Raw genomic sequence first — 22,521 nt, forward strand, 5'->3', positions numbered from 1 at the left:
TTTTATTCTTAAGAAACAGTCTGTATTTCCTTTAAATTTCCTATTTCAGTTATGTCTTTCACTGTCCCGGGGGAAATGCAGTATCTCTCTTCTGAATTTGCATGAAAATATTTTGAAAGGATGGAAGAGCCCGATTAAGGCAATGTTCCTTGAACTAGTCATAAATACACACACTAGTGCAGAGTTTAAAAAACACCAAACCGAAAAAAAACCCACCCCAAAAACAAACCCAAAAAGCTTCTTCCCATAAGAGATGTTTTATCTAATCTTAATGATAAACTGGTTAAAGTACTGCAGTATATGTGTGATGCTTCTGGTTTTTTCTTCTTTTTTTTTTTTTCCTTCTTTTTAAACTTAGCAACCTACAACACCCCCTTTTCCTCTGAAAGTCATTCTTTGGAACAGATGGAAGAGGGTTACATCCTTCCACAAGTGGGGAGGTATCTAGGCAAGCAATTGGCTTTTTTAAAACATGCAGTTCTCTACAAGATACTTTAAATGGTAAACAGAACATGTACATTCATTTTTAACATATCAGAGACAAAAAGAGGCCTTTATACCAGAGTAGAAGCATCAGCTTTACTGTCTTGAGTAAGTTTTGCTTCCCTTTTGTGTGAGCCTGAAAAATGCATATTTTTCACCTTGTCAGATGTGACGGCATGGTTTTACCGTTTAGTTCTCAGAGGCTTATCTTGACCTCTGCTAAAGGATTCTTCTTTCAAGGAAGCAACTGATAAGTGCATCGATGTATTTGCATCCACCGATCTTCATCTTGTTCTGAAAGTACTATAGTTGTGTGACAGTCCTCTGATTTTAAGCAAGAAATAATAATTTAACTAGAGATTATGTCACTGTGTGACCCACATTTGAGAACAAAGTGGATCGTCTGCTTTAGCTTGTTTTTACAAGCCTACTCTGTTTATTCTGTAGATGATTTGGACATCAGGCAAAGGACTCCTTAGTCTTAGGAATAAAAGACTATGAAGAATCTACCAAGTAATTAACAAAGTCAGAGGGAGCAGATCATTTTTTTGTCTTAAAAACATATCCTCTTACTCCTAGGTGACTTTTCCTCCAGTGCCCCTCTGAAGTTCTGCCTCTCCTGTTCAGTCACTGCTGACAGTTCAGAACTACTGAACATCTAGAGGTGGTTTTGTGCCTTGACTGTTAAAAGTTTTCAGTTGCTAATGTTTCTTGCTACAAATATTGTAACAGTGTTATACTGCAAAGTGTCAGAGGTTTTGGTCTGTTAGTCATGGACTTTCAGTGAATGCAAAACAGAGGGCAAATGATTTTTTTCATTATTTAATCTAATGTTCACAATCTCATCTTTTATGAAATATGAGAGGAAACTCTAGTGTAAAACACTGTACTCCTTAACCTAGTTTCCCACCAGCCCCAAAGGTTTCCTCTGTCTCACGTTGAGTTTTATCTTTTTGCATCCATTGTTCCCCCATTGAGTGCTTTTCATCTCTTCACGTGCATGCTGATCTTAGGCCTATTTACATTATATTTTCTTTCATGCATGTGGTTTGACTAGGAATTCTTATTCTTGGCAAGAGGAAAGACTTTCCTTTTAATTGCAGGGGCTTGAAGATGACTCTTAAGATCTTGGCTAATTTCTGGTGAGAAGTAAGGCACTGGATCTCTCTTTCAAAGATGAAGTCAAACGCTGAGGAGTATATAACAGGGTTGTTACAGCATTTATAAGGAGGCAGCTATATTGGTTTTTTGCTACCTCTTTAAGAAGGATTCTAGACTTCCCCAGACGAAGCGAATTGTTTGCTGTTTTCTCTTATTACTTTATCTCGTAGAGAATATCTGTCTTCAAAGACAATGTTAAAAACCCCACAGCAACCCCTTCCCGTAAAATGATGTGCAAAGTTCTTTCAGCAGAGGTCCTAAACTAAAAAATATTAATTCCTGAACTTATCCTCCTCTGCAATGAATTAACTGTAACTTTGGGCTTATATTTGCATTGAAGATGATATACTTACAGACTGTTTTCTGTTTCTTCTCTGTTTTTAATCATTAAGAGCACATGAAAGAGTAGCTGGACATTATCCTGACATTAAGTCAATTTAAAAAAAAATACAGATCCTAATCAACAATCTGTATTCCAAAATTATGTTTACAGTACATAAATGCCAGCATTATATTGGATCTAAATTTATATTATAACCAATAAAATAGCAGAAATTAATAAAGGGTTGATATTGACAGAAAATTGAAGTGTTCTGGAGCCAGTAAGTAAAACTGCTTACTACAGAACCTATTTAATTTGTGTATTTTCCCCACTTATCTCATTCTAATGCACTTGGAACTACCGTATGTGAGCAGCCTCCTATCGGCTTCATGGAATTTCTTCTCACTTCCCTGCTTGGGAGCAGCAGCAGAATGGCTCCTTGGGGAGCTGCTAACAAAGCCTGCGCATGTAGTTGTGATTTGGCAGTTTGTACGGACAGATTTCTTTTTTTTTTTTTTTTTTTTTTTTGCTATTAATGCTGGTCTGGTGGGTAGTTTAAGTGTGCATTTGTCTAGAGAATTAGGAGTTAAAAAGCGGGCTGTGAAAGGCTTTGGCAACCTAGAGGGAGCTAGCAAGCTCCAGCCGTGACTCATTCTGCCTGTGTCAGTCAGATAAGCATCAGCATCTGTCACCAATGCAGGCAGGTAGGGTTAAACTCCGAGCATGCAGAGAGCGGGGAGCAGGGAGCCTGCACTGCAGGGGCTGTAGTGTTTGTTCCCGGTTCTTCAATTCTCATCAGCCCTTCAGCTACAGGAGATCTATACTGGATCCATGGTAACGGTTTTAGCACACTACACTTCCCTCAGCTTGTGGCGAGGGGCTGTGTTCTAGCTGCTGACTGAAGAGCTGTCTCCTTTACAGAGCGAAAAAGACATTAGTAGATTTGCAGTGAGTGAGGACCTGAGTGATGAAATAAATATTAAGAAAAAAAAAATCTCAGAAAATGTGATATAATGAGGTAGAAATTGCACAGCAGGCTTTTGCATTGATTCCTTTCACACATGTAGCCAAGCCAGCAGGTAGCTTGGGTGCTGTACACCATTGAGAAGAACTTGTTCTTTTGTTCTGTTAATTAAACTGAAGCAAACGCGAGGAAATCAGCTGAAATTCAACAACTGCTTAACAAGTTAAGTGGTACCAGTTTAGAAATTATAGTAACAAATACATTGTAATTCCTGCTATTTATACCTCTCTTCAGAGCTGATTGTATCAGAGCCAGACTGCAGTGGTGTCCCAACAAGAGTTCTAGATCTTTAGCAAGCTCTTTTAGAGAAATAAAACCTTACTGATATTTCTTCCCTTCCTAAAGACCAGTTAGCTTCTAGTAGCTATAATTTATTAGAATATTCCAGGAGAAAGACCAGTTTGCTGTTGATTAGAAGCCCGTGCTGGGAAGATTCTTGGTAATATTAAAGGGTAGATGTAGCCCTTAGCTGACTAGCGAAGGATCAGGTTACATTCTTATGTAGTGTCACTAATTGGACAGGTTGGAGACATTTTCTTCTTCTAGACGAATCAGAAAGGAATTGCTTTTAGCTATATTACAGTAATGATTTTCTTAGCCTGCTGCTTTCATTTGATTCAATGTATGTGGTTTTTTTTTTTTAAAAAAAAAAGCCCAACCTGAAAAAAAGATCTCCAAAACAACAATCCCAAATCCCCAACCTAAAACCCAGTTTAATCGGTGTGGGAGACGTTCTGCCTGCAGAGTGGTAGCCATGTTGGTAGCTTAAGGGTTAATCTCTTGTTGCTGTAATACGATTTGAGAGCAGCAGCTCAGTCTGCTTGTGTTAGCAAGATTAAAAGCAGGAGCTGCAGTGCCATTGCAAGGACTGAATGAGTGGGACTGTTGCAGAGTGAACTGTAGTTGAATTTTGTCTTTTCTTCTTGCTTTTTTTCACCAGCTCCTCCCCCCTTCGTTCCTACCCTCAAGTCTGATGATGACACCTCAAATTTTGATGAACCAGAGAAGAATTCGCGGGTTTTATCCTCTACGTGCCAGTTGAACACAGCAGGCTTCTCGGGTGAAGATTTGCCGTTTGTGGGGTTTTCATTCATCAAGGCATTAGGGATCCTAAGATCAGAGTAAGTAGGAATTATTGCTTAGGTAGATAGGACCTTTGGAAAAATGTGAAGGTTTGTTACAGTGAGGATGGTGTGTGCATGGGGAAAAGCTGATTTAACTGGCCTGTACTCTGCTTTAGGGAAGCTGCCAGATTCTGGCTTTATCTGTTGCTGCTGTGGCTTGTGCATGTCCTACTGTTCTGTGATTATTTCTGGGATGATGGGGAGGGGAGGGAATGGAAAGATTTATTATAAAACAGTTATTGTTATAATTGTTGTTCAAATACTTTAAATTAGTTGTTGCTGTTAACCAGGGAGCAGTAGGTGATTGCATTTCTGGTATTGCAGATCCCTGAAAGGAGGAGAATACTGAGGAGTTTGGAGATGGGAAAGGGGGGGGGGTTTATTTTATTGGGTCAGAGAGTAGGCACCAAGTACTGGGGATGTGTAAGGCTGAATCAGTGATCCACAGAAATGGAGCTCCACCAGTCTGGGAATGTGCAGTGATGGGTCAGCGAACAAGAGAAGGAGCTTCGCAGCAGCTGACTGTGTGCTGTTGGGTCAAGTTAAATACGAAGACTGCTGTATTGTGTGTTAAGAGACTGGAGATTCAGATGAGGTATGCAGGGGGTGTGTGTGTGGAGGAAGGTAAAGGTCTAGAAAAAATGGTGTTCAATTGAAAGAAAACATGCTTTCCGAGAGAATGGAGTCGGAGAAAAAGAAGAATATAAATAGTATGGTATAAAACATTTGGTGTGGTGAGTGGTTAGTTTCCGATGATAGAGCTATTGAAAAAGTACTAGTGCGGTACATTAAGTTGAGAAGTCCTTACTTTGGTATCCTGAGGCCTCTGAGGAATGCGATGGCTTTAGCTGGGGTAGTGACTCAATGCACTAAGGCGCTGTGTTTTTGTGTCAACCATCGTTCATTGCTGCTAGTTAGTTCCCTTTAGGGACTTAGTTGTCAATCTGTCTTAATTAAGTTTTCATTTTTTTTTTTGTCATATTGGTTGTGATAGTTGCTCTGCGGTAAGTGTGTAACCAAATCTGGAGATACTGTTGACATCTTTCTTCTTGCCCACACTGTGAATCAAGGTTATATGATGGTTATGCCAGTAATAAATATGGAATCTTTGTCCTTCCTCACCAGAGTTGCTTTTATGACAAAAGAGGAAGGAATGGAGAGGACATAACAACCAAAAAAGTATTCTTTTGATGAAAATATCTAATAGTCAGCAGAATTAGAAAAATTGAATGTTATATCTGTAGATACCTGGGATTAAAATCCATCTTGATTTGGGAGTGAAATAACTTATGGTGTTATCTCTTCTGCCTGGGGAACTGCAATTCATCTATCAAGGCTACATGACCATTCATGACAGTCAGAAAAGGCTCAACAATGACCATAGATGTAAGGTAAAAACGTATATGCAATCGGGGCTCAGGAATAGAACTGAAGGAGGAGTGTGAGGTAAAGTCTCGGGAACAGTGGTGTAACTGTGCTGGAGGTTGAAGGCTGAAAAGTGATATAGATATAGCAGATTGATTGATATGCTTTCTTTGCGGAGCTAGTACTGAAGATGTGTATTGAAGTTACCAAAATTCAAATACAATAGACAGGAAGGGGTTCAGCAGGAGAATATAGAGATTAATGTGCTCCGGAGAAATTTTGACTGAAGTAAAATTTCTGCTTGGTATGGCCTGTTTTTTTTTTTTCTGAGCTGGAACAGAAAGACATCATGTACTTAATTTTCCCCCAAATAATTCTAATATAAGTATATCTTAGTGGCTTCTTTCTTTGAATGAGGTCTCGGTAAATGCATTTTGATATTTTTAGCAGTAAATACTCGCATTTTGTTCAAAAGTGATTTAAATATAGCGAAGAATGTACGGAGACTTGAAAATATCTGTATTTAAATCATGCAGTGACTAGTTTATTCTCAGTATTGCTGCAGCACTGTGTCATAAAGGTAACTTCTTACTTACAGAATATTGTGTGGTGTATGTTTTACTTCAGGAAATAAAGTACTGTTTCTGTCCACAGTAGCTTGAATATAAAATTCTAGACGGGGAAGAGTAAATGGGGGGTAGGCTTATCTGTTGTGAATCTTGGGATGCCTTCTCTGGAAGGTCCTAATTCGTCAAGTTTATCAGTCCAGAATTTGTCTTAAAATCTTTTGTCCAAAACTCTAACCCTTACGGTTGCTAAGTGATGCAGGTCTGTTTTCCTGTGTCTGCAGCATGATAGCTCTAATGCCTCTAGTGCTGCTCACAGTTAGGCCAGGCAACTGCAGAGTGCCATTAACAAGGTCCTTGAAACTTTCATTGTTTTTAATTTGAGGGCTGTCAAGTTATGAAGTTTAGGGTTATACTCTTGCCCTTGTTCCCTGGACAGTAAGAAGCCATAGCTGAGCTAGGAATTTCAAATACTTCATAGAAAGGACCGTTCAAAAAAATTCGATGGAAGGATAAAAGCAGTTCTCGTTTCCATTCTCCTATTTCTCCCAACCACGTAGGGTTAGAAGAGTTCCCCTAAGTCCCTGTGACCTGTTGCCAGAAATTATATAGTCGGTGTGTAGTTCAGAAGGGTCCATTGAATGAAAATGTTCTGTATGTTGTCCCATACCATGAGTTTTGGGAAGAATTTGTGACCCTATAACAACTGTAAGATCTAACAAAAGAGCAAAAGGCATGACAATAATGTGTTGCAGGAAGCAATCAAGAAATCAAGGGCATTGCTTATGTCTTAGGTCCCTGTACTAGCAAAGTATTTGTTCAAATAAATCTCCTGCATGATTCTAAGATCTGGGACCAGGCTGCAGAGAAGGACCAGCTAACTTCTCCCATCATGGCCTCTGAATTCTTGATTTGGGGGAGAAATGCCTGCTTGACTGCAAATTTGGCTGCTGGTTTGGCTGCGAGTGTGTGACTGTGACAAGATAAGAGGCAACTGAGCGTTTAATTCCATTAAAAGCCAGCCCCACCTTACTTCCAATCCCTAACTGTGGCTGATCTCCAGTGCTTTAGAACAAGGGAGAAAAACCCTTAGATGCCAGAAATATGCATCAAGTGGTGAAAGAAAATTGTTCTTGTCCTTTGCAGAAGCCCTCAGGCATGAGATATATACATCATAAATCCAGGGCTGACCAAATATACCAAAATACCTAATAAAAATAAGTACCTAAAAAAGTATTCCAAAATATCTAATAAAAAAAATACCTAATTAAAGAAATAGCTTATGATATAAACTTTTGCTTGCTTCTGTCCTCTCTTAGACTGGAGTAAAGAGTTAAAGGGGCCTGACAACTAATGACGTAAAACTTGGGTTAATAAAAATTACTTGATAAACCAGAACCTAGAGATATATTCACAGGCGAGGCTGACAGTGGGACTAGTACCTAATCTCAGTTACTGATATAGGGTTTTTTTGGTTTTTAAATTATCTTTCAGAATATAAAAAAAGTAATCCTGGTAATTCTTGAACTGTGGTCTGTGAGGCTTTGGCAGATGGTCCAAATCTTTGCTTATAGGTTGCTAAGAAGCGGTATTTTTCAAGATTTTTATTTATTTCTTTGTTTAATTTGATAGGGGTTCATGATTGTCGTTATAAAATACTGAGAGTTAAAATGGGCCATTCGTCCAAAAAGAAGGACTACTGATTTCTTCCAAGAGTTTGTTGGGTTCTGGTAAACTCTTTCACCAAAGATAGATGAAAGAGGAAGCAGAGGATGAACATACCAAAAATATGCTTTGCTTCAGCTAGCTCTATTCACAGATTGATGGTATCACTGTTTGGTTTTGGTTGGTTTTTTTAGGCCTGAGCAAGCATTTACGAGGGGGCGGAAGGTACAGATGAGTATAATGCTAAAAAGAATAGAGCATGAGGGACGGGGGATGAGATTATAGGCATGTTGTGTGGGGGCCAGGATTAGGACAGATGGTGTCAATCGTTGTGAGAAGAAAGAAGCACAGGTGAGTTGGGGGTTTATGAGAGTGTCACAAAAGGACAAAGGAAGGTATGAGGTATGATGCACACGAGGCATTAAGGTACGAGTTTGATACCTCAGAATCACCTTATTGCTTTTCCTCTACTAATGGTTTTTTCTTCTGCATCTCAACCCCATTAAGACTGGAGGAGGTTTTACACAACTAGCACCATTTCTGATAGTTCTGCTGGTTGAGGCTGTTGCTGATCTAGCTGTTAAATCACTAGATAGTCAGCTGTAACTTAACTTGTTCTTAGTCATGCAGGCAGTGCTTCTTTTGAAAGTAAATTGGCACAGCTAGTGCTATCAGTGCTTGGTACTATAGAATTTGGGCTTTTTTTAGATCTCTTATTGCAATTTTCTTACGTGTACTGGTTACCTTTTGTTCCTCTTTTTTTTCAAACTTCAGAGGAAACAGCAGAAACTGCTCTGTTGTGCTAAGAGAATTGATCCAGATGTGGCAATTAATTACGTGAAACCTGAATGGATAGAGTTGTATCATGGCTTTTGATGTTGGATTGTATGTGTTTAATTTCTGAGATGATGCTGACTGAGGAGGAATATAAGTGCCCCAGCAATGTGGGTATTTTCTACCTTGTCATGCCACGTTGAGAGCTTATGTCACCATGACAAGGCTTATTAGATTAGTCAGTATTCCGTATCTCTTGATTTCCTCTGTCTGCCCCCTTTCTGGTACTTTGAAGGTTGTATGGATGTTCATGAAGTTGTTCTAATGTAATTTGTACACAGGAAAGAATTGCTGGGAAAGGATGCCTCTTAAAACCTGTGTCCCCAATGCTAACTGAAATCAGCTTCATTTGGGTATGAGATGTACCGTTTCCACGGCAGGAAAATCATCGTGTCACCAGGGCATATATTTTTAAGGAATTTCTGCCTCCCTTTGGACAGGGATGAGGAAGAAAGATTGTACTTCTGGTTTGTAGCCTTCTCTTTCCTTACAAAACTGAGAGCAACCCTGAGGAGCAGCTCCCTCTGCAGTCACGGAAGGAAATTCAAACTTCGGGCAGCACCAGGCTCCTGTGCTCAGTCCCATCCCGTCGCTCCTGCCTGAACGAGGTGTCTTTGCAGAGCTCGCAATCTTGCCTGAATCAGTCCTGCAACTGCCTGTGTTGCAGTGCATATGGATGCTTGAAGCTGGCTTGCTACGAGAAATGTTTGAAATGCAAAATGGTGACTGTAATATTAGGTTCTGATTCTTCTAGTATCAAATGAAATAAATAAGCAAAAATAACAGATAAAATTAGCCCCTTTAGGGGGGTGAAATGGAAGCAGCAAATAAAAACAGGTCTGTGAGAACTGGCCAGAGCTTTTTTTAGGTAATGCCTCAGATTTGAATAAAAGTAAAAAGGTGATGGCTAATGTTGAAACTAAGTGAAAAGAAAAAATAAAAAAATTCCTTAGCCAGTACAGTTAAGACCTGTAAAGCTAAATTTTTCTTACAGAAAGATTTTCAGACTTGTCTCAGTACAGATTTGCAGCTATTTACATATATTTGATTAACATTTTAAAGCAGATCCCTTAGTGTCTTTTTTAGTTAATGTGAGCCTTAATTTGTATTTTTAGACTGCTTTTCTCAACTATTCATTTTTAGCCTTATTTGTACACCCAGCTGTTAGGGGATGTAATATGCATCTTTCTCAGATGGCTGCCTTTCCTCTGTAGGAGTATAGACACGCTTTATAAATTGATTTTTAAATGCAGTGATCTGATGGATCGGCTTGATTGGACCGGGACTAAAGGAATGATTTACCAAAGCATTCACTTTTAACATTTTTTTTTTTTTAATTAAGTCCTGATCATATCTGTATTGTTGACATATAGGATACTTTCTTCTAAGTTTTTCCACATCAGGTTTCTGAAGAAATATTAATGTTTGACCTTTCAAGGCAGATTTCGTGGATTTTGCTATGTTTGTTTGCTCAGATCAAAACAGTGTTTCCTAATGACTGCATAAGGTGATGGTACTGAAGATCTGTTTTGATACAGTTATGTTGCTGCAGCATTTTCATAAAAATCCATGTGTCTCTTTTCTGTGACTATCCTGCATATCTATTTGGATTAAGGAGTAGCTTTTTCTCAGAAAATGGTGGTGATGGAATCAAACTTTACTGGGTGTTAAGAAGAGACTGTGCTGCTGTGTGTGGGTGTGTGGCTATATGCAGAGATCTGCTCAGAGCTCATTTCTCTCCATGGGGATAACTGGCTGCATACCAAACTGTGGCCAGGAGAAGGAGAAAGCAATGTGTGGGCAGACTGTATGATCTTTTATTAGCATCTTCATTGTACTTCTGCATCTCCATCTATCAGTTAACACTGGTTCCATCATTAACCGCTTAAATATCTAGTTTGAATTATTTTATGGGAGGAAGAACGTGATTTTTTAAATTACGTTTTGATGTGTGTACTTAATATTTTGGTTGCAAATTACACATATGAGACTGCAAAGCACTAAAACTATGCTCCAAAACATTGAGTGGCTTTCTATCCTTTTCTAGAAAGAATTTAGACTAGCAGAAATGGTAAACTTCTTACATGTTGAGTCCCAATTAGACAGAAAGATTAACAACATGTAAATATTTTCCCCAGGTTTCTGGAGCCAAATTGTTTTGAATGGTACAGTGAAGTTGTAAGTAATTTTCTTCATGAGGCACAAGTAGAACTCTGAAGTTCTGCAGTGTGACTGCATATTGTTATTGGTTGAGTTTGTATGGATGGTATGAATTGGGTTAGGAAATTTTCCATTCAGTTTTGATTCACAGACGGTAACTAAGGATATTAAATTCTTCTTCCTATGGTGCAGATTATGGCACGTTACTTTGGTGATAATTTTAAAACCTGTTTAAAAATAAAGTACAAAATAAAAAGCAATCCTCTGAAAATTTCTTTCCAAATGGTTGCGTTGACTTTATGCTTTGTTTTTGTTACACTATAAATCCATGCAAGTTATGCAAAAATGTTGCTGTGATTTATTGTTGCGCACTCTGACATAAAAGTCACTGATGGAAAGTATTAATATTGTAACTAGAAGTACACATGGATTATTTAATAATGTTATACTGTCATCAGGTTTTATGGTATGTTTGATCTGAAATCATGGCTGTTACACTGTGATTACTGCATCTTTCTTTTATCCTGGTATAAGTAAATACCCACTAACTGTACCAAGGCTGCATAAATGCAGATTTCTGTACCCTTTGCCTATATTCATGTGCTGTTTGGCTTTGCTCTTTTAGATCTGTTTTTTCAAGCGTGGATTCTCCAGCCAAGGTCAGCTCTATGGAAAAGAAACTTCTTCTCAAGAGCAAAGAACTCCAAGACGCCCAGGACAAGTGTCACAAGGTATTTATTTACACGATTGGCCATCTCCATTGCTCCAGGAATCTGCAACCACTGTATGTCCGGGGATCTGTCAGATGCTGCTGATCATCCAGACTCGTGGTGGGCGAAGTGTTTTTCCTTCAGTGAGGTGGCTTCCTGTCCAGTACAAAGGGAGATGAATTTAGGCCATGCTGTTGCTCTAGATACTTTTATCTTAACAAGAAGCGGCTCTGGATTTTAAACAGTCCTTTTCTCAGCGTGACACAGAAGACTGCTTCTTCCTGCAGGCTGTGCCTCTTCATCATACGCACAATCACAACAGTACTGTTCTGAGGTTCTCTTCCTAACTCATCAGCTTCTACTTACAAAACTGTTGTCACATCACTGGTTATGGTGAACATCTTATAACAGTTGGTGTGCTCCAATAAAGGGAATCCGGTGGAGTATTTTAAAACTTACTGCTTGTTTGAGACTTTTATGAGAGTTCGATTACTTTTCTCCCTTCTCTGTTCTGGATTTGACCATTTGCTCCTGACAAGGAGATGGGGGGAAACCATCTTCTGGTCCAGCATGGATTTGGGATAAGGTTAAAGTGACCCATCTCTGCAAGTCAGGTGAAAAATGATTGTGTCTTCTTTGCTAACTGGGGTTCGAAGAATGACTGAATATGAACAAGCAGCTTGAATGAATGGGGTGACTTAGACTTACTACTTGTCCTTAAGAAGAACTGTGCATTCCTGGAGCAGAGACAATGGTATCGGAATTTAAACACCATTTGGAGAAACATAGCTAGAAGTCTCTTGGAGACAAATTCCTTACAAACAGGGCTCTGAAAGTAGCAGTTAACAAAGCTTTTGAAGTCCCCTTTATAACCTCTTGATATTTATTGCAGATGGAGCAGGAAATGACGCGGTTGCACCGGAGAGTGTCAGAGGTGGAGGCTGTACTTAGCCAAAAGGAGGTGGAACTGAAAGCCTCTGAGACCCAGCGATCCCTCCTGGAGCAGGACCTGGCCACCTATATCACAGAATGCAGTGTGAGCCCTTACACCAGTCCTTTCAGCTCTGAAGGCCTGAAATCTCATGGTCTTTGCCTTTCTCTTCCATCATGGTTTCAGTGGGGTACTTGATGGAGAGAAAATATGATGTGAGAGGATATCTGTTGAATATGGAGCCCTGAATTGTTTGCAGAGGCTTGCTTGATAATTTTATTCCAACTTTGTTTTGTGGTCATGTGCTTAGAGCATACAGGAGTAACTGCTGTCCTGGTCTTGCTGAAACGATTTGTGATGTTTGTCTTACTCGCTGTGCTAGAACATGCTTGGGTTTGACTTCTTGCAGGTTTCTTAGCCAGAACAGGATGGGACCTAATCAGTACCTAGACAGAAATCTTCAAGGACAAATAAGAGGATTAGGAAACAATGGTGTTGCCTCCATCTGTGGTATTCTGAGTTCAGACCAATCCAGTTCCCCAGCATAATGTCTGGGATGATGCTAGGACAGGTGCTATTTTTCAGATAGAGTATAAAAATGAGGCCTTAAAACTGTGTCTTCAAAGATCAGTTGGCATTTTTCATGGGAGCTGGAACGTCTGCCCAGTTGTCCTGGCAAGATTCCAATGAGGATATTTTCATTCTAGTTAATAGTTGCTGTATTTTCAGCTGGATATAATACTGTTTCCTCTCTTGTACCAAGAACAAAAATCCAGACAATACTGTTTGGGGGAATTGAAAAGCATTTCTGATGGGTTGGTTTGTTGGGAAGCATATCTTAAAACGAGGCTGAGTGATTTTCCTATACCAGATGCTACTGGGTAAATAAAATGTAGTTTGTATCTTTCCGTTGAAGAATAATATACAGTTGATAGGAGGGCCACTGGTCTGTCAAAATTTGCAGTTAAGGTATGTGGTGAGATATAGAAGCAGTTCTTCTGTTCTTTGTAGAAGTTTAATGATGATGAAAGGATTTAACTCACTTAACAGCAACAAGAAAAATGAATGGGCTTGTTAGTAACATGAAGTTGAAGGATTGTATCTCAGTTGTGAATTAATAGTGCTAGATAAAATATAGATGAATGCCGTCAGTAATGGATGCCTTTTGTGATCTCTGTTTGGTTTTTGTCCTAAATCTGATGTGAGGAAGTAAAGACTTGAACTAAGATTTCAGTGTAGTAAACAGTGTTTGTAAAATGGGCTGCTTCTATCCAGGCAGAAGCAGCACTGGCCATAAATGTCTTTAGGGTTCCATCATCGGGGCCTCAAAATTCTTTTTTTTGGTGCCTTGCTGCAGTCAAGGAGGCGTTTGTATAGCTAAAGACCTTTATTATACAGCGTCTGAAAAACCAAAGACTATGTATTGAACATTTTACTTTCTGCAGAGCTTAAAGCGAAGCCTGGAGCAGGCACGGATGGAGGTGTCTCAGGAAGATGATAAGGCACTACAGCTACTTCATGATATCAGAGAGCAAAGCCGAAAACTGCAAGAGATCAAAGAACAGGTATACCTGCTTCTTCGGGGAGCAGAGTTGCTGTCTACAAATAGGCATTCTTGGCATTTTCTAGCTCTGTTGTCAGGATTATGTTTTATGTTGTTAGGTTGTGATGACTCCCAATCTGTGTGTTTTCACATGGTTTCTTAAAATGGGAACAACAAAATTACACTTTTGTGTATATTACAAGTAAGCACAAACTCCAGACTTCAAGTTTCTTTTCCTTGTCCTGAAAGTAGTTTGTCTATAAAAGCAGCTTAGGAGAAAGTTGCAGTGCTCAAGTAATATGCTGCATTAGAAATGAACTATCCGTTTGAAATGGTCAAGCTGTACAAATTTCACAAGAAGTTCATGAATCTGTACCTGGGAGAGAACGGAGCTAGCCTTAATTTTGTGGTTTCCTTTTTTTTCATCTTCTTTCTTATCTGGCCATTTAAAATGCTTAATAGTATTTCAAAATAGAATCTGTGTTGCCTAACTGTTCTTTTCCTGATTTAATCTATTTCTACCAGAACAATGTTGAAAATGCATTAATCCATACAGTTGTTCGTAAGGAAAAATATGTCAAAATTCAATGAAAATATGGTGACAGATGTGGACATTATTAGGATTTAAAGTGGTCTACAAGGCAGAACCCCTTCAGGTCTATGAATTAAGAGCAATGTATTGTACTGAGAAAAAGAAATCAAGATTTGCTATGGCATTCAAACAATTCTGTGCAATTATCTGTTGTTTTTCATCTTCAAAGCACTTTACAAACATTAACTGACTAATTTCATAGTGTTTGAGACAAGGAAGCCCAGAAACCTTGGTAATAATTCTTCAGACATGAGCAGCTCTTGAGTAAAAAACAATGAAATGCAAAAGCAACCCTCTGGATGTAGTAGGCCTCCGTAGACTTCCACAGCATTCTTCGGGATGGCCGTTTTATGTGATAGAAGGGATCTAAAGCTCATTACACACTGTTCTGGTGCTTTGCTAGCAAAGTTGCTGTAAATATTGAAATGTGGAACATTTTTGGTGATGATAAATATCAGTAGATTCTTAGGCAGTACAGGCACACGTAACAGAGAAAAAAGTAATGCAAGTAATTTTGTCCCGGAGTCTTTTAATTTGGCTTAGGAAGATTCACAATGACATAAAAATGCTGCTTAGGTCAACAAATGAATTTGTAATATCCTGCAGACTTTCATATCTGGGGAGGTCTTCTGAGCTATCTGAAGCTCATGTGCAAGAACACTGCAATAAAATATGCAGAGATGGTTTTGCTGACTCATACCAGCAGGTGGATCTTAGCCATTAAAGACTTGCATCATTATTTTTAAGTCAGAGGGAACTGGGAGGTGAGATGGAAGTGTCCCTTAGAGCTTTGCTGTTGAAAACTTGAAGCTTGAGAGAGAATGAGTCAAATTAACAGAAAATCAGAATCTTCAAAACCCAATAATTAGGCATTTGGTATTTTCAGGCCAAGACTGTAGGTTCAACGTAACCCCAGGAACTTGAACAGAAAAACACAGGCTTGTTTTGTTTTGTTTTGTTTGGGCATGTGTTTGTTTTTGCCTTTTTTAACTAAACCTGTGTTCTGGTCATTGCTTGATGAAGACCCGTATGAATGGATGAACTTGCAACAAATCAGAATCTATATTTTTTAAAAGGCTCACTCATTGATATAGCAGCTACCCTGATGTGACTCGCTTCAGGTATATGCCCTGACGTTGCCTGTCCATTAATATGTGCTTAAGTGCATCTTGATAGTTTTTAAACTATGACCAGTGCTTATGCAAGAGGTACTGTTCTGTGTCACCTTGAGTGATGTGGCCTGTTCCTCTGACCTGACAGTGAGATTTATTCAAAGATAACTGTGCAAACATCAAGAAACAAGAAATACTGAAATATTACTAATTATCTTCTCCCTCCCTGTTCTCTTCCCTTCCCAACCACTTGTTTTCACAGTGGCAACTGCAGTCATACCTGTAATTCTTTGGTCAGGTGTTTGCTGATACAACAGCTGAGTATTTTAGGAAGTCTTAATGAATTATGATTTCTGCGCAGACCATGTATTCCTTCAAACCATTCTGCCTTTTTTATTCACGGATGTGTTTGTATGAGAGGAATATTTGCATTAATGTATGCTTACTTATTGTAAAAAGGCTCTAATTCTTTCCAGCAAGAAAGTAACATCATCCATAGAGAGACTAACTGGAAAGAGTAGGCCCCCTGTCTGCCTTACAAACTGGAGAATCAATCTGGGGATTCAAAACCAAAGAGCCATTCTGCTGTGCTCCCCGTAACGGGTAGTAAAGCAATCTATTAAAAAGGCCAATTCTTTAAATATCGGCATAAGCTCTCCATGTTGCTAGAGAATCACAGGCTGACATTAGGGTCAGCGTTGATGCGATCACTTGTCTAACTAAAGACAGCTGGCTGTCTGGAAGGAATGATGACAAACCTGCTTTTGTCATGAGGCAGTTACTCTTTTCAATATGGGGATAGTCAGGTGTGTTGTAAGGTATTAAAATGGGAAAGAAAGATGGACTCCCCCACTGCCAGTCCTTCATAATCTTTTTTCCTAGCTCTTGATGCGCATGTTTTCTGCTTGTTCTCAGCTTTGTAAAGAATACTTTGGTTTGGGTGTTTTGTTTGGTGTGGGTGGTTGTTTTTGCTTTTTTTTTTTTTTGAGGAATTTTTAATAAAATGTGTATTTACAGGACTCAGTAAATGCTAAATAAACACAATTTTCTTTTTCAGTAAAGATACGGGAAGCAATCTCACGAGCTAGCCTCAGTTTGAGTACCCAGTCTCATTGGGATAGTCAATTCAAGTGTTGTTCTCCTACCTTCCCCATCCAAATGCCCTATTTTGTAGTCTCCTGTATGGGGAATCGTTATTTCTGCGTATGTAGGCAAATATGTTTTATGGGCAATGTGTTTTTAGACAGTTTTTCTAAGTTGATATTTGATTTTAGGTTGTCTCCCATACAGAGCAATATGATCCTTTTTAACTCTGTCAAGAGAAAATAGCTGATGGCTAGAAGCCACAGTACGCTACCCCTCCCTCTGCTTCTCCTGCTTTCCTTTTACCCAAGCTGTGCAGATCTGGGGTAATTGTCACGTTATCAGCCTGAGAAAATATATCTTGAGGGAGCACCTGGGCATTTAGTAGAGACACCAACTCAAAGGCACATTTCTGTTTCAGAAATTAGAAATGTAAGTAATTTTTATCATTTGTATGTAGATATTTGTATGTGTTTTTGCAGTGAAGCTACTCTCAAAAAGCCAATGTTTTACCTTTTATGAGGTGTTGACTTGAAAATGGCAAGACTTAAACCAGAACACCACGGATATGTTATTATATTTAGCTCTTACTGTCTTATTTTGTACTTTACTTTTCTTCCACATATTCTTAAATGCGCCTTTTGCCTGCTGTCAGTATTCTGGGATCTGCTGCTCCAAGTGTTTCCCATGTTGCCTCTTGAATGTAATACCTTTTCCTTCCCTTCCACCTCAACTACAGGAATATCAAGCTCAAGTAGAAGAAATGAGGTTGATGATGAATCAATTAGAAGAGGATCTTATTTCAGCTCGCAGGCGTAGTGATCTGTATGAATCGGAGTTGAGAGAGTCCCGACTGGCAGCTGAAGAATTCAAACGTAAAGCTACTGAATGCCACAACAAATTGCAAAAGGTAGTTTAGGCTTCACATGAGAGGGGCTGATGCTTACTTAAATTTCTAGTGCAGTTTTACACAACACAAGTTGTGTTTGTACAACTAATAAAAAATGTCCCTTAATTGTACACTCAAAATAATGTAATTTATACTTTGGGTAACTTGTGTTTAAATAGCATGAGGTAATGACTGGGTAGGAGACCAGTGTACTACAACTTTTCCTGAGACTTTTATATATTTTATATTTAAGTTGCAGGTTAAAGATCAAGGAAAGAATGAAGCAGGAGAGCTGTATTCCAAATTGGAGAAGGTAAGCTACTTTGGTGTCCCGGAATTTGCTTTCTTGGTCTTTCATATTATTCGCAGAAACCAAGAGTGTCTTTGGCTAGTCAACGGCATGCACAGCCTCGCATCCCTCCCTATTTTATTTATATATATATATAGATATATTTTTAATCTTGGTGTGATTCACTGTTCTTTCTGATTTGATATAAAGCTGTGTCTGCATATCCTGTTCTTAATGGATTGTGTTCAGAAGATAGGCAAAGAGAGGCCATTGTGTATAATCTGAGTTTGGAGTTAGGTTTTTGATGCGTAAGGATTTTCTTTATGAATAAAGAATAGCAAAGGAGAAATAAAAAGAATTATGAGTATTCTTACCCTGAACAATCTACTTGGTGACCAAAATATGAAATCAACCAGAAGTTAGTAAATTTGCCAGGAGTAGGCAAATTTTGCCAGTAGGAGTAGATTTTGCCAAGGAACATTTTGGTGTGTTGGAATTTATAGGTAGAAACAAAGAGTTTTGCAAGCGAATTAAAATAAATACGCTGTCATAAGTAGAGAGCGCTTTTTCCTTTTTGGTTTTATGACACTCTTTCCCCCATCTTTTTATTCAACTGTAGATCAATACAGAGCAGCAGGCCAAAATCCAGGAGCTGCAGGAAAAGCTGACAAAGGTAACGTCTGGGTGGTGAAAGTGAATCTCCACAAGACTTTCCACTGAAACCTTAATGTAGAGGAGGGATGCACTTTGTTTTATCCTCAAAAATAGAATTAGTCATAGCATGGGGGATGATGAGGAAAAGGGGGTGGGAACTGGTATCTGAAATCATTGGTGTTCTCAATATGCTTTTGGCTCTTGAGACATGTCAGCAGTGTTTATTTTTACAAATGAAGCTGAGTCAGAACTGGAGTAGTGTAGAGAAATTTTAATTTAAAAGCCCAGTTTGGGTATGCCGTATGCAATGCGCTGGTCCCTTGCTTCTGAAGGCAGGGTTCGGATGTTTTTAGCTCACTAGTGAAATGCACGTTGGACTTGGTTTCGTCTCCCAGTATACTCTGTTTTAATTGGAAAAGCACTTTACAGTTCAGTTCTTCACAGTAAAAATGTTGAATGGTAAGGATTCACAACAGAATTAAAATAACTTAGCAATGTAAGCTGAAGGAAATACATAATACCTAATGTTTGCAGCAGTGGTCAGTCTGTTACTCACGAAGGCACTGTAAGAACAGTAGGGGAACCCCTCTTATTGGATCTTTCAGCAGAAAAGAAGGGGGTTGTCATAATAATCCACTGAGAGGGCTTTTCAAACTCGGCACCTGCTGAGAGAGTGCTTTTTCAAGGGTTTGTGATCTAGAATACAAATAGGAGGCCAAAACTGTATAGAGATAGAACTTCTAATATCTCAAAACAGTCATGTTTTAATCCCCCGTCCCCTTTTCTCCTTTCATTAATTCTGAGAAATTACCTGTAAGCCAACAGGTTATTCTCCTAGTGTTTTAGTAAGAGTATTTTGTGAGTTCTTTCCAAGAACTCGAGCTGAATTTGGGGGTAGACTTTATTTTCAGTACATAGAGACAATTAGAAACTTGCAGTACAGCAAGCCACACATGTAGATCTCCTGGATTTTATTTTTTTTGTGAAACAGTAAAGAATTATGTAACAGAAATTAGAATTTGAGTTCCTGCACATATTTGTAGGTTGTCTTCATTTTAGACTGCTAGGCCAAGGTTCTGTAGCAATTTTGTTCAGAACGTTGACCATTTCGAGGTTATGAACTTCGCATACCAAGTTTTTGTGTGTGTTTTTCTTATTATACCTTCCTCCCCCCTCCCCCTTGGGCCTTTAGGCTGTGAAAGCTAGCTCAGAGGCAACTGAACTTCTTCAGAATATCCGTCAAGCGAAGGAGAGAGCTGAAAAGGAGTTAGAGAAACTGCAGAATCGGGAAGATTCTAATGAAAGTATGAAGAAGAAATTGCTTGAAGCAGAGGTGAGTGAAGAATGTCTGTCTAGAATAAATTACTTACTGGGAGCGTGTGTCAGTTTAGGAACCCTGGAACATCTGGATGACTGTGAACAGTTTGTATTCCTGTAGTAACTATGCATGGGAAAGTGATGTTAGACATTAATCCATTTTTAATGAAAAAGTATATATTTGAAGAAAACCAAGAGGCTTTTTATTTTCAGCGAGGAGTCAATAAGGACAATAAGGACATGCAGATACCATAAGGGCTTTGAGGCATGATGAGGATTTAAAATATAAAAGACAACCATATATTGACTTCTTGAGCTGACTTTTTCTAGAAACTACTCATTGCTTTGTGGTAATGCGGGGTTGGTTAGCCTAAATAACAGCTAATAATTGCTCTGCAGGAACGGCGCCATTCTCTGGAGAATCAGGTGAAGAGATTAGAGACTGTGGAACGAAGAGAAAACCGTCTAAAAGAAGATATTCAAACTAAATCTCAACAGATTCAACAGATGGCAGAAAAAATTCTGGTGAGCAGAGCTGAAATTGAAAGATAAAGGGTAAGAGTTTGTAAGAAAGGGGTAGGAAAGGAACAGAAGACATAGGATTGCATTGAACAAGATGGAAATTGTTGAATAAAGAGATTTGTTTCTTGTACCAGTCATACTGGAGAAAGCTTAAGTGCTCAAATTCTGTTTGCACCTTTAGTTACAAACTCACTGCTGTACCTTTAGTCTTAATACTACTCTAAAATTCTAGTTGTCTCAGTGGGAGCGCTTTTAAGTCAACTTAGTAATATTTGAATTAATTACATAATGTTTGTTTCAGAAGTAAAACATTCTCAGTACAGGATACTGCAACAACAAAAACATTGATATCTAGCTTTTAACCTAAATTGCGAAGGAATTTTAGAGGTCAGATCTACTTGAAATGCTTATATTTTGAAGCAGAGAGAAATTAGTCATCTAAACTGTTTGTCTCCAAAGATAATATCTGTCAGGAATCCATTTTCACCCACATACCTTCTCTGTTGGCAACATCTTGCTTCTCTCCCTTTAAACCCATGAAATCTTCATAGTGAGCTGGTACATCTGTCTTCAGTGACCCAAGCAGAGGGTGTTTCTAATACTTTTACTTCCCTGGGACAGGAAGCATAATTTGATAGTGGAATAATAAATTAACGTTGCATTTCTCATGAGTTCTCTTTCTGCATTGCTGATATGATAAGGAAAAAAAATTACTTTTTATTGGTAGCAATCCTGAGCATAAACACACCTGAGGAAGGCCAAATGGAAACGTATACATAACCGTATTTGGAGTCAACAGGTGACCCTATCCTCGTTCTGGGTAATAGCTGCGTATGTAGACTTCAGCGTCAGAATGCCTGAGTGCTCTCGAGAAGAGTTCTTTAGTTGTGCTGTTTCTTTCCAATTGTTTTGATAACATGAATGCATGGCAAGTAGGAGGCTATGGTTTTGCTGGGCACAGAACCAACTTTATGTTTAGAAATAGCGTAAAACTTCGAATTGTTTCATAAGCCTCTTGTGTATAGTTGGGGATTGTTCCTTGGTTTTGATTACATTCCCTGTGGAGGAAAAACTGGAAGGGAATGCAGAAATGTCGACTAATTGTTTTACGCCATGGGATATGTTTAGCTCTTCTTATAGATAGTTTCCATGGAGTTCTGACAGAACGTTGGAGAGAGACAAAAGTATTTTATAAAAAAGTCAAACAGGCATTGAAGAAGAAATACCACAGTCTTTCCTAGTCCCTTGCAGCCCTGATCTGGAGCACAGGGTAATAGTTTCCTTTTTTTTGCACTTCTACCCTGTTTGTTCCCTCAAGTTGATCTCTTCAGACACTTTTGACTTTTCCTGGTTTAGAAAGATAGGAAGGGAGCTGAAGATACAGAATTGCTTAGAATAAGGTTGAAATCGTTCAGTAAGAGCATTGGTTTCATGTACGCTTGTCTAGCAGTACCTGAGAAGTACCTGCTCATCTGCCTGTAGAGAATTGAATAAGAAGTAAGAAATAAGGGAGAAGAGACTTATTACTGCTTGAACGTGTAGATTATTGCTGTGATGCTAATAACAAAGTTAGCACTACGTAGAGAATAGTAAGTGAGAAATGGAATGGTAAGAGACTACCTTTTTAAGCCCACACTGGCTGTTAAGTGCCGCTGCAGAAACTGGTGAAGCTTTTGCTACAATATGAGCAGTCTGATGCTGTAGCTTTGAAACTGCTGCTGATCTGGTTGTCTGATTCTCTGCCAGGACCTGAAACGTGTGGGCTTCTGGGGGAGGTGAGTCGTCCCTCTTGTTGCTGGGAGACATATTTCAATTGCAAAAATCAGCAATCTCCATGCCTTGCAGAAGTGTCGGGTACTAGGCACTGTAGATGACCTACTTTTGATGAACCTTCTCTTTGATTCTTGCTTCTGGAAAAGAGGTCTGCTACAATTACTGGAGCAAAAAAACTCTTTGTATGTTTTCAAGATGAGGAAGATCAGAAAAGAGAATATGAAAAAGAGCTAAATTAGAAAAATCAGGAAATTTTCCTGTGCTATGCAGTAATGAAGGCAGACAGGAGACCTGCATGCATCCCAAAACCTGAACTTGTCTATGCAAGAGTCGGTCCAGTGGTAGTGAATGACAGACCTGGATCTGCCTGTTGTTCTAAGGAAATTGTTGGAGTGGCAAATA

The 22,521-nt window shown here is 38.9% G+C and overlaps 1 protein-coding gene across 8 annotated transcripts in view; it reads left to right on the forward strand.

The window, feature by feature from the left end:
* The window catches only part of CIT (citron rho-interacting serine/threonine kinase), a 72,920-nt gene that overhangs the window by 12,065 nt on the left and 38,334 nt on the right, over positions 1–22,521 (forward strand). For 5 of the 8 annotated variants that reach the window (XM_075110243.1, XM_075110241.1, XM_075110245.1 and 2 more), the window contains exons 10-18: positions 3,931–4,111; positions 11,330–11,435; positions 12,307–12,450; positions 13,791–13,910; positions 17,415–17,585; positions 17,818–17,877; positions 18,473–18,526; positions 19,700–19,840; positions 20,224–20,349. In XM_075110243.1, the coding sequence (XP_074966344.1) occupies positions 3,931–4,111; positions 11,330–11,435; positions 12,307–12,450; positions 13,791–13,910; positions 17,415–17,585; positions 17,818–17,877; positions 18,473–18,526; positions 19,700–19,840; positions 20,224–20,349 (1,103 nt within the window). The remainder of the gene's footprint in view (positions 1–3,930; positions 4,112–11,329; positions 11,436–12,306; positions 12,451–13,790; positions 13,911–17,414; positions 17,586–17,817; positions 17,878–18,472; positions 18,527–19,699; positions 19,841–20,223; positions 20,350–22,521) is intronic. The other 3 variants (XM_075110244.1, XM_075110246.1, XM_075110249.1) reach the window with 1 other exon arrangement.

This window comes from Phalacrocorax aristotelis, chromosome 15, assembly GCF_949628215.1.
Source record: "Phalacrocorax aristotelis chromosome 15, bGulAri2.1, whole genome shotgun sequence".
NCBI lineage: Eukaryota > Metazoa > Chordata > Aves > Suliformes > Phalacrocoracidae > Phalacrocorax > Phalacrocorax aristotelis.